At 37.4% G+C, this 17,431-nt stretch overlaps 1 protein-coding gene across 2 annotated transcripts in view; it reads right to left on the bottom strand.

The window, feature by feature from the left end:
• CAMK4 (calcium/calmodulin dependent protein kinase IV) overlaps positions 1 to 17,431 on the bottom strand; it is a 166,758-nt gene that overhangs the window by 45,324 nt on the left and 104,003 nt on the right. For both annotated transcript variants that reach the window (XM_038170524.2, XM_072031201.1), the window contains one exon: positions 16,201 to 16,273. In XM_038170524.2, the coding sequence (XP_038026452.2) occupies positions 16,201 to 16,273 (73 nt within the window). The remainder of the gene's footprint in view (positions 1 to 16,200; positions 16,274 to 17,431) is intronic.

The raw sequence follows: 17,431 nt of genomic DNA, 5'->3' as shown, positions 1-17,431 counted from the left end.
TTTTGTTTTATGTAGTTACTTCCAATGCATATCTAAAAAGCTTTATGGGCCTATACCTGCAGTGGAAGGGATGGATAAAAGCCAAAAATGTAGAATCAATTTTGTTTCAGTACAAAAGATAGCATTCAGAGAGGTCTCAGAGCTGGGTTTTTGAACTCCCAACACTTTAGACATATATTTCTTTGCATGTCTCTGCTGGTGTGCTGGATTGTGTGATGAAAGGACCTTTAGACATTTAGGAACTGGAGAGCATTTATGGCCCACCATACTGTATTTGTTTGCATTTTCTAATCACCCTTAAGCATGAATACAGCTGTCCACAGTTTAGGATTACAGGAGAAACCACAGAGAAGGTCCACATGGTATCTAATACCCCCAAAACACCACTAAAGACTGCATCTCATGGAACCTGGCAGATAACCTCCTTCCTTCTCCAAGTGCATTTCAGAGCTCTCAGAACATTCACAAAATGCAATATTTTTCTGTTCTCCCCTGAGTGCTGCAGTGCTAACATAAGAGCAGTAACCTAAAGCAGGAAAACAAGAAATTCAGTCAGGAACACCAGTGGCTGAAATGTCTGCAGTCACTACTGGTTTGGGCACATTTCTGTGTACGCAGTGCTTCTCACACTGTTTCTCATGAGTAGGCTTTTGTGGGCTCTCTGGGACCCTAGGGACCTTCCATCTGAAGGGCTGCCAGGCTCTTTTCATCACCTCTGTCTGCAGAAGAAACTTTTGAAAGGGACTGTGTCAGGGATGCTTTTGGTTGATTTTTGGGGAAGGGTTATGAAGAAGGCTTTTATTCCTATGATCTCTGGTGGGCAGACCAGCAGGGAAGCTTGAAGAGCTACCTTATGTGGCCTGAGTAGTTTCTTCTCACATTTCCAAAGCTGCGTGGAAGGATTCCAGCCAAAGACCCTTGCCAAGTAAGCAACATATTGGATAGGGCTCTGAAACAAACCCCAACTCTCCAAGGAAGATTATGTTTGAAAACAACAGCCCAGTGAATCACCTCTTGTCTTTTGCTCAGCTGTGCCCTACCACATTTTATTCATTTATTAATTTTAAAAAATATATTTTTCCTTGCCTAAATCAAACACATCAGCTGTAAGATTTTAAATGTATAAATAACACTGAAAAATTTACAGAATGCCAGGAACCAGACCAGCGTTGTTCACTGATTAGGTACATTGGTCCATGTTTCATTCTGAAAAATAATTCTATGAAACAATAAAAAAGAAGTGGTCACAAGAGAAGAAAAGCACAGGAAGAACAATAATGAAGATGTAAGATAATCAGAGATAAATAGTTTACTTTTAAAAAGCCACATGCTTATTCTGTGTAGCAATTTAACTACATCATATCAAGTATCCCCAGCCTGAGGGGTTGCAGCGTTTCATGAATTTTTGCTCTCACCGATCAGAGGCTTGCAGGGGAAGACAGCATTAGCTGCATTGCAGAGGCTGCCTACCTAGCTCGAGCTGTCTCTGCCACTTGCTCCATGAGAGAGCTGCCCACAGGCTGGAGCACAGGGGCTGAGCAGCCCAGGGGCACGTCTTGCACGTCTGTGTGGAGGTGGTGACATGGGGAGCAGAGCCCACTGCCACAGCGACGCCTCTGCCTTTCTCCTGCCACCGGCTGTGAGCCACACAGCATGATCAAAAAAGCACCCTATGTGAGGGGAGGCTGCAGACAACTGTCCCAACATCTAGGTGGTCCTCAAGTTTGACTACCCAGTGTCCCACAACAGATTTTAAAAAGCTACAAAACGGACATACCTTTTGCTAGCTATCTAGTAGCTATTAATCCTAGTAGCTACATATCCTAGTAGCTATTTATCCCAGGAGTTATACATCCTAGTAGCAAGTGCTCCAGCACCAATATTAACCCAACTATGTAATTCTTATGCTTAACATACCCAATGGTTTGGAAAATATGTTTATAATCTTATTTAAACATTTCTTCATTTTACTAAAACACAATTATAAATATTTTCCATGCGTTCCTGAAACCAGATAAATCATTCAAAAAAAAGAGATATCTTCCCTTATTTGTTATTTTGTCTAAAACTATGCTGTTCTCTTCTGCAGAGCTGAGCTTACGTTCACTTTTTCCATTAACCAACTGGTATCTGAACATTAGATTCCATACTACATGAAATACATACCACCAAGAATTAAATTCCTGACTTGACACTGAATCATTGCACACCCTTCCAAATGTATTTCAAACAATCTGGAGAAGATGGATCTTTCTTACATTTCTCTCTCAGTTTTTCTCTCAGTTTTGCTACTGAATCTATACATTTAAGCCATGGAACAAGCAATGGAAAATTAGTCCCTCACAACTGATATGTCCTGTCCCAGAGGAGTTACAGGCAGTGTGAGGAGCTACACTGTGAGTTTAGATAAAACTGGAGCCCTTTTTCTTTTTCTTGTGGGAGTATTGCTGCAGTGGTCTACATGCGTTGCTGGCATATGCACAGCATTCACTACCGACAAACTAAAAGCAGCCCACTGTTTGCTGTGCCACAGTGCTCAAGATGCTTCTTCACCACAGATCATTTTAACTGCTGGAATATGACTCCTTTGAGACCCATCTCTCATCTCTCTCTAGAATGGAGTGAAAAACAAACAAACAAACAAAACAAACAAACAAACAAACAAAAACAGTCAGAGCTCTTTTTAGTCCTGTCACCAAGGGAAAGACTGCAACACAAGACAGACGATCAATATATATTTGAATGCTCATGTGTTGCTCAAATTACAAGCACTTCAAAGAAGCATGCTTGCAGGAAAAATGCATTCTTATTTTGGAGAGATGTGGAGCTGTTAGGCTGATAGTTTGTGAGTTTATTCAATTATTCTTCCTCATGAGCTATTCTTATCACATGAGCTGTTATTCTAGGGTATTGTATCTGTGCAGAAAACTGTTGCCTTTTTTGTTAGCAACAGTCTTCCACAATATATCTTACCACATCATAACAGAGTTTTAGATTAATTTTTGATTTTTAAAGGAAAGACATAATTTTAAGGCTCTAAAACTGAGACTTTTTTTTCCTTTTTTTTCTTTCTTTCTTTTTTTTTTTATTGCATGCCCTTCAAGTTTCTTTATAGCATTATGAAAACACACACATTAATAGGTCACATCGAAAAGTACAAGAACATCAGTGAAGTATGCACAGTTAGGTGTAAGAAAAAGGATGTACGTACAGCCATAATACTTTATGGTACCTAGCTCTAAAGTTACTGAAATTTGCACATGAAAATAAAATCCAGTATTACCAAATTTTATTACCATAAAGTATGACCATAAAGTATGGTAATACTTCATATGTGAGAGACCACAATAGGACAACAATGTAATTTTAAAATCCAAGCAAAAAAAAGATCTGTATGTTTACTTGATAACCAAAAACATTCCGATTTGCTGCTATTGCTACTTATTACTTGGACTGAGATGAATGCAGCAGTTGGAAAAACCCATTCCAGTAATGAAATACACTGTTTACTTACACTCCAGCTTCTGCCCATTATTACTAATGCACAACAGCTTGTGTCTGAAAATCACCCCACATCTAACACTGTTCACCACAAAATCAAATTTGTGCTTGGAAACCTAACCATCCCTGGCTTTGCCCTGCATTCATTTACAACAGGATAAATCTGGAAGGCCTGTGTTTCTGAACACCTGTGACCCGAATCAGAGTTAGTTCTTATATAACCCTAGTTCTTATATAAATATATTTCCTGAGGTGGCATTGACACCTGAAAACAAGATCCTCATTATTCACCTCTGCTAAACTTCGGATCTTCCAGACCCAGGAGTCTAGCAAAACCTCAACAGAAGATAAGGGGTTTATGTTATTTAAGCCCAAGACACCCCCTACTTTTGCTGATAGCTATTGGGACACATTACAAATGGAGGTACAAAAGTCAAAAAGCAATTTACATGGGTGAGAAAACCAGTATAACATCATATAAAACCAGTCAAACAGAGACATAAAAACAATTAGGAAAGAGTAAATAAAGAAAATGAGAGAAACAAACTCATTATAGTTTCAAAAATATCCACAGTTTCTCACATTTCAGGAGATAAGTTAGGAAATTCAAATGCACTGTTTTGTTTGTTTGTTTGTTTGTTTGTTTTTTGTTTTGTTTTGTGTTTTTTTTTTTTTTTTTTTTTTTTCATGGTGTCAATGCCACGGAAATGAAAATGGTTATCTGAAACAAGAACTGATAAATTATTATAGAGAGTCTGTTTAGGAGTGATCACAGTCAGTCTCAGCCCATGCCATTCCCTGGCACTTCATAAGCTTCCCCTGAAGACTACAGGTATTTTCTTAGCTTTTCTTCAAACCACAAGCACAGAGGTTTCTTTTACCTAATGAAAAATGTAATTTTTTAAATAGCCACTTGGCTGAGAGCCTGCTATCCGGTCAGTTTGGTACTATGAAACTAGCAACAAGAGTGCACAAGACTGTAATAGGACTGTTGAGCAATTGCTTTGCAAATGCCTCTCATTAAATTGGTTCACTTGCATTTTACTTCTGAACAATCAGTGTATTTTCCTCCTTACTGTGATTACTGAGGCAAGAACAAGAAGACATGGATAGACAAGCCTGTCGCCATGTACATCTGCAGGCACGACAGGCATGCGAATGGTGACAGCTGAAGAAAGGGGCCTCCTTAGGCTTGAGCAAATCTTTCTGGAGTCAAAGCAGTGACTTCTGCAAATGTACTTCTGTGCACCAGTTCACCAAGGTTGCATGGTCTGCATGAAGAGCAGCAATTGCTGCTGACAATCCCGCAGTGCCAGCTAGCATTTCTCCACTACCTATTGATGCCTAGCTGAGTGGTTTTCTAGTTGCTATTTCCCCTCCGGCAACTTCTGAGGCAGGATGTCCTTAGTCTGCAGTGCAATCTGCCAAGAGCCCTTTTTGCCGCTTTCTGTATCATCAGATCACTAGTGGCTGAGTTTATTGTGAAATGTATATTGTAGATATGAACAGTACACTGTTTATGTCTCACAGGGACAGGTATTCAGACCTCATGTCCCTGAATGACAGTTTGCATACTACGTGTAATTAAAAACAAAAGAATTCTGGCAGGTAAAAGTGTTTTGTGTCAGATAACAGGGCATATTTGCTGTGTCAGGCAGTCTCTCCTCCTGGGAGGAGATGAGCAGATGGGAATCCCTCGGTTCCAGAAAAAACTCACAAAAGGGGCCAGCGGGGCCATCAGGGTAGCTCATCGGGTAGATATACCCGGGGCTTTGGGCTGGTCAGCACCTTGCACACAGCACAGTCAACAGCCTATCTTATAAATGAAGGTACAGGCAAATCTCCCCCCATCTGTCTGAGATGAACGGGAATGTGCCAAATCCTCAAGTCCTTAATCAGTTTTTGGACAGCGACTTCCCCATAAATGGCACTTTCCTTGAATAAGAATCAGTTTTAGGCACAGGCTCAGGAAAAACAGAATTTGGCACTTTGCTTGTGGTGTGTTTTGAATTAAAGCAAGAGCTAACTAATCACTTTCATAGCTATTCTAAAATATTTTTCAGAAATAATATTTTAGCCACTTGCTTTCAAAATGAGAAAAGGACACCTTATTTAGATGAAAGCATAATTTAAGATGCTAATAACCTAGCATATATGACCCTGACTTTTTGATGCACTGGACATTAACTGTAATACAGTAGATCTGCAGCATGATCATTAGTGCTTGTTCCATTTCCTCTATTAGAGATAATCGCAAATACAATACCCTCATTTCCTTATTGCTGATGGCAGCAGCACTGCCAGACTCTTTTGACTGCAAATCTTCTTTTCCCTGTGTGCTGCAAAAGGAGCTTTGTAGACAGCTCAAAGCAGGTGTCCAAAAACATTTTTGACAAAATAATTCTTAGTCAAGGTACTGATAAAGTAGGCTGGTGTGATAGAAAAGCCTGCTCTATTCCCTTTCATTTGAATATTTAAATATATTATTGACAAGAAAAAATAGTTGTAAATCTGTTTACAACAAGCAAGTGAAACAAATGAATGTAATCCAGCAAAATGTATCCACTCATTCAAAATGCCCATGCTCCCTAAACAGATTAGCCTGTGCATGAAGCCATTTGTTATTTAACCGTGCTTCAGAGGGAGAGTATTTAGGACATAAATGCCTTCCTCTCCCAGGCAGTGGCAATGCTTCAGTAGGTTTCTTACAAAACTTAACAGTTCAACTACCTGCTTTTTTTGTTCTTGACAGTAGCATGCTAGAAAGGTCTTCACAGGGTGCTCATGAAGCCTTGTTAAGATGTTGTCACCAAATGGGATCAAAGGCTGAGATTATCTCCCGGCCTCTATGGAGCCCTGTCTGTATATGATGTGTTAAACCACCATTCTCTGGGAGGAAGCACCCTCAAACCTCACAAGAGACACAATCAAGGGGAAAATGCCTATATTTTTCCCAAAAAACAGTATGATATAAATCCAACCATTGGTTCTACCTGCTTTCACTAACTGCAATTATAAGAGCAAACAAATGTCTCTCCCCTCATTTCATTCCTTCTCTCTGTCTGACATCCTGCCTTGATACATAGGGTCTATTATGTGTCAGAGACAGGATCTTTTACATAAGTCCTTTTTAAAACCATTGTTAGAACCTCTTTATTCTGCAGTCTGATACAATGACCATTATGTTTATGATATTTCAAGAGGCTACAAACAAGATCATAGCACACAGGTGATAATATGTGTCTCACTATGAGCAGATTTGTCTATCTTTCTTGTGCTGTGATTTCACTACAACATTGTAAATAGAAAAATTATAATTATACAAGCTCTCTCCCCTCACTCACTGTGACATCCCATGCACTGTAGAACCATTTGTAGTGAGCTATTGATACATTAGGATGCCATTTAGTTATTGTCTTGTACTTTACTTCAGGACACACTTCACACAGAATTTAGAATACCTGATGATAATCCCAATTTTGTTAAATGAGGTAGTACAATGAGTATATCTCTGCATGAATTTTCATAACAAAGAAATGTCACATTGAAACTTTTTAAGAGTTGTAACTCTGACATACCGTCTTCAGGTCAGGCATTTCTTTGTAACCCACAATTTAAAATTGTTGGAGACACTGTTTGCAGTCATTACATCTACTTTCACTTTAAGGTTATATCTGTGTCTACATACATGTATAATTTTGTCACATCCACAAAATTAACTTAATAGAATTAGATAAAACTGTCACTGTGGAGGCTTATACTCCAGAATATATTCCACAGGAAATCTTTTTGGTCTACAGTCAGTCACACAAGTTACAGGTGAGTTGTGTGCTAGATACACTGTTCTGAACCTAAACAAGATACAACACAAAAGAAAACAGTTTTTTTTGTTGTTGTTGTTGTTTGTTTTTTGTTTTGTTTTGTTTTGTTTTTTTAACCGAGTGAGAGAGTTGACACAAGTGAGGTCACTTCTCATAAGTTGATATGTGTGGATGCAGGAGAAAGGGGACAATTTGGCATGTTGCACGAGACAGAACAAGGCAGGCAACCCTGTGAAGAAACCACTTTTAGGAAGCCACTCTGCTTACCACTTCAGGGGAAGCAGAGACAGATATGTGGGCTGCATCACTGGCTGGCAGGACTGATGTTGAACTTGACCGCTCCTTTTTCCCTATTATTACAACAGGATTTAGAAATAATTATGACCACACAAAATAATGTATTACTTGCATTTTCACATATTTTACCTATTGAATACAGCTATGAAACTATGCAGTTATGGTTCTGAATGTAGAGAAATCAGTTGGATTAAGTGAAGGTAATTAGTATTTTCTGAGAGAAATACTAATTCAGGGAGATGGGCAAAGTTTTGATCTCTATATTACTTTTTATTTTCAGAAAACAACATATCTTTCAATTAAGAAAAAAAAGTCAGAGAATAGTAATAATTTCAATGTTTTAATAGATTACAGAACCCAGTTTGCAATTAGAGCTTTAGAGCTATTTCAGTAAATTCATTTGAATAAAAAGCAGATGTTCTCAGTATAGTTTTCAAATTCCTCTTAGATTTATGTATGGTATGCTTGTGCATCATGTGCGTGTGCAAATCTCTTACCCACTTAGACATAATTCTGGTTAGGCACTTAACTAGAAATGGCTAAAAGTACATATCTGTTTTCTCCACAATTCTAAAGAGTTTCATATATACAGTTTGTGCAAAGTCTGCGACCGCAAGCCATGCAGATGTTCTTAATATGTTTTTTTTAAAAAAAATTATTAGTTCGTAAACAAAAACAACATTTTAAAAAAATGTTTCTTTAAGTACACTGCAGATCATAACTAATCACAACTGAAGCGATTTGCCACAGGAAGTAAAGAAATATATGAATATGGCTGCCTTTAATGTGCAGGTGGTAGCTCTTCAGGTATTCAGCTAAATTGCTGTAAAATATTTAGCACTTAACCTACTTCCCACAATTAAAAATTCAATATTCTCCTGTGTTTCAGCATCAATGAGTAATTATTAAGAATGGTATTTTTTTGTTTCTCTTTAAATAAAGTGCAAATTACCAGTAAAAAAGGTCAACAAAAGGAGGGGACTTAGAATATATTGGGTGCCCTGTAACCAAATTTGATAACTTGGTGCCATATTTGTTAAATGAACAGATTTTTTAACTAATGGGAGAAATCATAATGGATCCACTATTTCCAATTGCTATTGGCCTGTTGAGTGGCATGGGATTACTCAAGAATTTGTTTTCGTAATTCTTCAGCCAGTGTCACTTTCACAGTTGAGTAAAATGAATTACATCTAGCCAACAGCAACAAGCTTTGTACATGTCCTGTCATGTCAGTAGCTTACCGTTCATTAAGATTTTCTAAAAATGGAGATTTCTTAATGGTAACAAAAAAGTTACATTTAAAAAAATGCGTTTTATCTTTTTTTTTTTTTTTTTTGAGAAATACTTCCAGACTTAAATATACAGTATTTGAATTTTCTATGTCAGTTTGCTAAAGTTATGTTTAATAAACTCATTTGACCATAAAACATCTGAAATAGAACTGCCAAAAGACTGCCTATACTGTGTAGGAATTTTTAAATTTAGGGCTCCATTAAACACACTGGATCCTATGTAGTTGCATTAACATTATAGTAAACTCACAAAGAGGACCGAATACTACTAATAATACAGAAAGTTATATAAAAAGCTCCTCACATATTCCCATGCAGATTCCCATACAAATCAGTAAAATGCTAATGGATTTCTCCTCGGAAGACATTTTGGAATAAGTATGACAAGACCTATGCTGGACCCATCTGCTCCTCTTTTTTCACAACTTATATCCTTCCCAAAATATGGAAAACAGCTCAAATCTGAGTGCACAGACATGTTTACACTAGCCCTGGTGAGTTCCCAGGACTTAAGGCCACTATGTTCTGCACTGCATCACTGCTGAACACAGTAAAGCAAGCATAAGTCCTAAACTTCAAATGTTATTTCAGAAAACCTTTTTCTCTAGTGTTGATCTTGAATAGACCAGGAGAGGAGCCAGCAGTATGATGGAATCACTGTTGCTTTTTGGAGAAAGAGCATGTTGCAGAGTCCTCACTAGAAGACATCCTTACATACCAGGCTGAGTACTTAGTTGGTCTTCCAGAGTACGTCTTACTCTTCACCTTCCTCAACAAGCCAAGAGAAGATACCACTTGCAAAGGGCAGCAAGGGTGTTTTGCCTTACTTTTCACAGTGGCAGGACACCAAAGGAGGATGGTTCCACCTGGAAGAGGCTCTTCTCTCTTTCATGTGGTCCAAGGAAGTTCACCCAAAGATTTTCATCTCAGAGTTTTTTTTCCCAAGAAAGGGAGGATTATGCAAAATACCTGTAGTTAATACTAACAGCTGCAATGAAGAAACCCAAGGATCTGTACAGTTCTGCACATATTCTACTCCTCTTTCTTCAAGGGCCAAAGTTTTAGGAGATCAAAGAAGCTAGTCTAGAGAGCTAGGAAGTACTCTGAACAAGATTTGGTGACTGGATATTGGGGAGCAAAGACTCCTGCTGGGTAAAAGTACATTTGTATGAATTTTCCAGTCACAGTTGCTGAATCTGAAGCACAGTAGCTGGTAAAGATGAAGATGATATTACAAACAAGTGGGTGTTGTGTTTACAACAGGGTGCATATTACAGCTCTAAGCAGACCTCATCTGACAATAAAACACTCCATAATAACATCCTGTGTATCCACCACTTGCAGCTCATTTGACACACAACACGTTACATGACAGAGTGTAAAACAAAACCCAGCAACAGATACATAGCAATAAACCTTGCATGCAAAATATTATATTCATATAGTCATTTTTTCCAGGATATTACATCTAATATTCCTGTAAGAAAAAAAAAATATATACTTAGGACTTTGAGACTGTGTTTCATCCCTTAAAAAGGAGCAACATGCACTCTAAGCTGTGCTTTGCTACAGGAATCAGAGTGAGAAGGACAGCTCTTGAACACTGCCACCAGCCACTGGCACCAACTGCTCTGAACTACTTATGGCTCAGGGACATGGGTGTGAACACCACATCTTGATGAAGGTTCTGCAAGCAAGCTGTACCTCCTAGGCAGGCTTGAGGATGAACACCCATCTCATGTCACATGAGGATGTGACATGAGATGGGTGAAGAATTTGGACAAAAAATAAAAGAGACTGATAGTCTAGACTTTCTAGCTTGTATTTTGCCCTTTGTTGGTTACCATAAAAGTGATATATACATTTTCTTTTGCGTGTTGAATACCTTTTTCTTTCTAAAAAAAAGCACAAATGCAAGTGTTTTTAATTATATATTTCCCCAGATAGACAACAGCTAGTGTCTCTCATCTGAATTCAGTGTTCACCTCCTTGTTCTTCCAAAATGTTGCCAATCAAACTTCCCAAACTGAAGAATGCCAGAGTGCAAGTGTTAAATCTGAAAACCAACAATTTCTGTGCTTTTCTTCTAGATCCTATTGGTGGATTAGATGGAGAATGGCAAAAGTGGATAGTGCCATTAGGGAACATGATACAACATCATAATCCTTAACACAGAACTGCTGCCAGAAAAAAACAAATTTCTTTTGTCTTACAGTATCAAGATTTGGGCCGTTTAATCACAGCGGCACACTCAAAGAGCATGCTGGATCTAGACTAAAATTTCAAGTTACAGAAATATCACTTTTGAATAAACATGATGAAAATTTTAAAAATGTTATATTTCCCCTTTGTGGACATGACTAAGAATTCTTTCTTCCTCAGCAAAAAAGCCTGAATGAGATCAGAACCACTGCTGTTTGCCAACCATAACTCAAATAACACATATGCCAGGACCAGATTCAGAAAACCATTCCCTAATACCAGTGAGGTATTAGGTTCATCAGGGAATGGGAAGATATTTGCAAGTATAAATGTCTCTTCTATTATAAAGGAAATCTTTTGCAAAATCATCTAAAGAGGTAGAATATAGATATGATAGAAGACATATATGTATTATTAGAAGATAGATATATATAGTATATATATATTATTATATACAGAGAGAACATAGATATTCTTCAATATCTACAAGCATACATAAGATTCCTCCTCATATACACAGAATTCACAAATTTTGTTACTATTCTACACAGGTCTTTATCCTGTGATGCACTATATAGCCATTCCTGACATTGTCTTTGGTGGAATTTAACTTGATGAGATTTTGCTTTCTACAAAATTGAGTCCCAGGTTTCTTCCCTACTTGTCTCAATAAACTTACTACCTATGTGTGTATTGACAATATGACATAATATCCTTGTTCAAAATTTCAAATTTTGTGACATTTATACCTTGGTTAAGTTTCCTTTGTAGCTGGTGGCTCAAACCAAAATCCATCAGTCACCTGCATCTCAAATTTGGACTAACTCAATGATTGCACAAAAAATATGAAACCTTTCCTTCCTCATTCTTCTAACGTTCACTTGCAAAAACATTACTTAAAAGTTCACTTGATGCTAAAACCCCGAGATATTTTAATCAAGTCTCCTGGGTTTTAACACTCTTTAAAGATCTCATTTCCTAGTTTGCTCTAAGATCTAGTTGTGAGACACACCAGTTAGTTACTCAGCATTAGTAAAATGAAATTGCAAGCTGCATGTTCATTTTTGATTCTTTACTATCATACAGGATAGGACAGGTGAAAGTTCATTGAAATAAATAGTAACCTTTGATCTAGATTTTTCCCCTCAAAGCTGCAAATGTATGAGTGCCCTCAGCTGCTGCAGTCATAGATGAGAATTCAGCACACGCCCTGTGAATTTACCTGACGAGGAATGGAATAGAACTGTAGGCATACAACAAGCTTGAAGAGGCAGAAAACTGAAATAAAAAATAGAAACATACAGGGGGTACCGAAGATAGCTTGAGGAAAATGTTCCTATCTAGACAAGATAATGGCCAGTCAGAAGAAAACAACCTATTATAAAATGTGATGGGAAATTAACTTAGATACTGCTGGATGAGTTCAAAATTACATATAAAAGGTATGCTTGTAACTACCCTAATTACAAAAAGAACATTGTTAAAAATTATTTCAAATTCAAAAATAATGAAAGAAGTAATTTAACCCTCAAGCAGAAACCTATCACTTTGACACTAATAAAAAGTAGGCAAGAAGGAATATGGTTTATTTTTAGTGACAAATATAGAGTACTGAAAGTACACATTCAAAAAAAAAAAAGTGTAATTTTGTTAAGTTTCATCAGCTAAGAAGTACAATATATTTTACAATGAAAATGCTTAAATGTCTTCTTCTGACTTATATTTCAAAGATACTCTGAATTCCCTAACATCAGTAGCTCATTCTGCAAGTCAGGTAGTTGAAGACCTGGCCTCAGGACATCTGTGTGCAGAAATTCACTTATGACACAAAACAGAAAAGGTGCCACCAGAATAAGCATGCAGGAAAACCATTCTGTATTCAGCTCATCCTCTGAGAAGGAGAGGAAGGACAATGGTGTGCAAAGAGAAAGAAAGTCTCCATATGCATCTTCTCTCAGGAATGTGATTCACACTGTTCTGAAATGTTGGATAGCAGCAACACCTCCCCAAACAGTACAGCAAAAGAGTTAAGGGGATGAACACTGGCTTGCCCTAGTTTCATAAAGGTCTTTTATCTTATGAAAGAGGCTGTCTTCTGGCTTGAAGCACAATGGAAGTATAACTGAAAAGGTGAAGGTGTGGCAGAGAGGAAAAAAATTCTTCCCACCAATACAGTCATGGGCCTTGAAAACTGGATCAGATATGTAATCACCAGCATACAGAGAAACTGTGGAAAAGGCAAAACGAACACTTTAGTATTTGGGCAAAATTGACAATATTGTTTTTGTTGCTTCCTCTGTTCTTGGGAAAACAGATAACTGATACCTTTATGCTGGTCTGTGACCTGGAAGATTAAGATTCATTTTCTGTGTGCTGGTCTGACTGCCTGCATAATTCTTGGTATGCCAGTTAGAGACAGGCTTTCAGGTATTCAGGTATTGCAAGACGGAAATAAGCTTAGAAGCTTTGGGGTTTAATTTAATTTAATTTAATTTAATTTATTATTATTTTTTTAACAGTATAATTCTAGTGGGTTTAATAATTTCAAAAGGAACTAAATAAAAATGTTTAAGTGCTTTTAAAATCCCACTACCCTTGATTACGTACTTTCAAAGTGTCTCTGAAAGACCTTTGTTAAATGAAGAGATAATACCTCCTTGTGTCAATGATACACTGTGAGGACAGATCTATTACTACAGTATTACAGTAGCCCTTAACTCGGGATGTATAAAACAAGCAGACTACTTTAAGACAGTTTAGCAAAGTGATGTCTAAATGCTTCTCTTGCTAGAAGCAATTTCTTTAAATTGCGGAGGCCAAAATGCTTAACTGGTGTCAGCACGACATTACTTGACATGGTCTGTTGAGAAGACTGTGTAATTATCTGTTTTGGAGAATGACCCACTGATATATATTCCTTTATTTGGGAAAGATTACTCTTCTGCAGCAGTATTTTCCAGACAGATCCTAATGGCAACTCCAGTTCTGCTCACAAACACCATTCTGCCATGTTTTCAGTCCTGTCTAGCACAGTATCTCAGTTGGGCTGCAAAGATCCCGGTTTGGGAACAGCCACTTCCACATCTTTCATAGCTTTGGCATGGATATTGAGTGTCAGGTGTAAAAGCAAAAATCAATACAACCCTTCTAACCAGGGATCTGGTACCACAATCTAAACTTGAGCTAGTGCATGCTCATGTAAAGTCCAGCTTTTTGGCTTTTGTACATCTCTGTTCCATTAATTTCAACCAAGCTAATACAGTTCATACAAGCTGGAGATCTTCATCTTCTTCCTGCCTTTTAAAATAAAGAGCTGAAATGTCTTCTGAACCATCTTTCAGAAAAACATAACCATATTTTTGCAGAAAAAGATGATTAATGGAGAATCAACCTAACTGGGGCACTCCCACTGAAAGAAAAAGTCAGCAAAAAAATAATAATCTGACCTAATTTTAAGAACACAAATGGATTATGTTGTGCACTAAACTTAAATATATAATTTAGACTACACATGAACTTCTCCTCACTACTAGGTACCTTCCACAGACGTCAGCCATTACCCCAGTCCTATCCTGGGGAGCACCTGGCACCTCTGAGACACTGCATCTCCTTCAACAATCTGTACAATTCCTGCCTCTACACTGTCATCCACCTCTCTCTTGCATGTTTCTTTTCAGTTGTTTTTTGTTTGTTTGTTTGTTTGTTTGTTTGTTTGAAGAATCCCACACTCTAGGAATACAGACAAAGTCAGTCACATCCCATCTGCATTATTAGCACACTGCTGAGTGCTTATGTCTGCTTCAAGATCTTTGCAGTCTTTCTGCTACCTGACTGCTTCACCCCAAGCATCTGCTACAGGCAACCACAAAATGCCACAACCCAAAATACCTGCAGCTGACCCTGAATTTGGACTGTCAGGCACATCCTTACTAACATCTTATTATCACAAGTTAAAATAGCCTCCATATTTCTATTTATCTGAAATCCTCTGAATATCCCAACTGGACTGTTTCTTCTTGTCCAGCATGGTCCCTCTCATCTGCCCTGGAAGCCATCAGTGCTAGTATATAGACTAGAAAGTCAAGAAATTAATTTCTTAGTTATTTCCCAGCATCTGATTGCTGGTTTGATGAACATACAGTGTGGAATCATATGGGAGAGTTACAAGTGACAAAGAAAAAGAGATAGTGTGCAGAAATACTGTATGCAGCCATTAGAAGCCATCATCTTCTCTGCTCAAAAAATCTTACTACCTTCCTCTAAGTGGCAGAATATGAAATAGTTGTGCAAAAATTCAAATTCTTGAAAACCATACAAAATACAGAGGTAAAAGCTATATCACAAACTAGACAATCTACTAGGCCCATGCTTTATTCTGCTCTCTCTCAGTACTACTGTCATTATGTGTATGTGCAATCTGAAGAACAGTGAGAATTAATTTTTGGTTGGACATGTTTTAAACTATGCTGTCTACCTTCCTTATAGTCCACACTTTCTTGTGATGAGTCTTGTTTATCACTTCTGCATAACATCAGAAACTGTGATGGGTCACCTTCAGGCAACAACTGGAAATGAAGCATAGCTATTTTCATGACAATCTTCTGCAGGAATCTCTCATTCAAATTCCTATAACTTTTTACACCACCTAAAACGATTAGTCAATCTATTATCATTTTAACTTGAGGGAAAAGTAATGCACTCTCTTTAAGGTTCCAAGCAAATTATTGTGAATTACTCTGAAAAAAAAAAAAAAAAAAAAGAAAAGGGAAGCTATACGAGTGCCAGTGATTACAAATTACTTTTAGGGCTAAAATGATCAGGTTTTGAGACTGGACAGAGTATGTACTTCACTAGAATAGATGACAGAGTATTAAACGTATTGCTGATTGCCATTCTATGCCACTTTTTACCCTTTAAAGTGCCACAACCTTAAAAAAAAAAGATCAATACAAAAATAATTACAGGAAGGAAGTTGTGTGCGTTACCTCCGGTGAACTTTTCTGTTTCTTTCATACCTAAGTATTTATTGAGCCATTACAGGTGAAAAATTAGATGTTAAGCATATAAGGCTAGATAATACTCACAGCAACTGCCTCCAGGATTTGTTTAACAGCATCAGCAGCATCTCGTTCACTGTAATAACCCTTTTCCACAATCCTACAGAAAAAGCAATGAAAGAAATTGCATTCAGGATTATGCATCAAGGTAAATAAACTATGCAGTCAAAAGCTTCTTTTGAAAAATGAGCTAGACAACAATCAAATTTAAATACTCCTGGGAGTCTGGAGTGCCCTCTAAAGCATAGAAAACAGCCCTTTTGCAATTCAGGTTACTTTGATTCCAGCTAAATGAGAAGCTGAAGTTGAGATATCAACTCAGCAAGAAGAAATAATACATACATATAGAGCTGAAAGGGTTTGGAATTTTCTAAAACTCATGGAATCTGAATTGCTCTCATATAAAACTAGGCATCCTTCAAGAACTGCTTCTTCAGATTTACATTTCTCTCTGTACCTCCTTTGTTTATTTATTTAAAAAAAAGCACCATACCCTGTCAACACAGATCTGAACTGTATAGAAGAAAGGATTGGTGTCAAAATCTACCAAATTTAAATTATCCACTCAGTATCACAGCCTGAACAATTGTCTTTCGTACCTAATCTGCAGGAAATCAGGACACTATTGTGGAAAAAAAAAAAGCAGTTTCATTAAAACTTAAACTATTTTTTTTTCTTAATGTAAACTGCCAGTATACTATATTAATTTTGTACAAATTACATGCAATACTGTGTTTGTTAACATGCTGACCACATGTAGCTTTTGATGAGTTCAACTACTATGTGGTCTGAACATCCTGAAAAATCTCCTCTGCCCCCTGCCTTTGCTTTTACATCAAGTCACTTACATAAAAACAAACAAAACCCTAACTTTCTTCTTTAATAATGTTATCTCCCTGCAGTATGGGTTAATGCCATTTTCTGGGCTGCCCTGCTAACTGCATGCTTCGCTTTTGGAAGAACATGGGCCTGAGTGCTGACTCAGGATTTTCATCACATGTTCTGCAATAATAGAAACTGACATTACGGAATAAAGCACAACATGAATGCACAGTTCATTTCAACAGCAGGAGAACCAGATTTGCACAGGGACATGTAAGAGATTAATGAAAGAAGAACATACCACTAACACTTATTAATGGTCCATAATAATGGTTTGGCAAGAAACCCAACAGTCTTTTTACCTTCATATTTAACTACACACATTATTTGTGAACCAGAATAATTCTCCCTCAAAGAATTTGACCTAAAAGATGAA

The sequence above is a fragment of the Anas platyrhynchos genome, chromosome Z (assembly GCF_047663525.1).
Source record: "Anas platyrhynchos isolate ZD024472 breed Pekin duck chromosome Z, IASCAAS_PekinDuck_T2T, whole genome shotgun sequence".
Lineage (NCBI taxonomy): Eukaryota > Metazoa > Chordata > Aves > Anseriformes > Anatidae > Anas > Anas platyrhynchos.
Note: the sequence above shows the minus strand (reverse complement) of the source record. Positions and strands in the feature narration are given on the sequence as shown.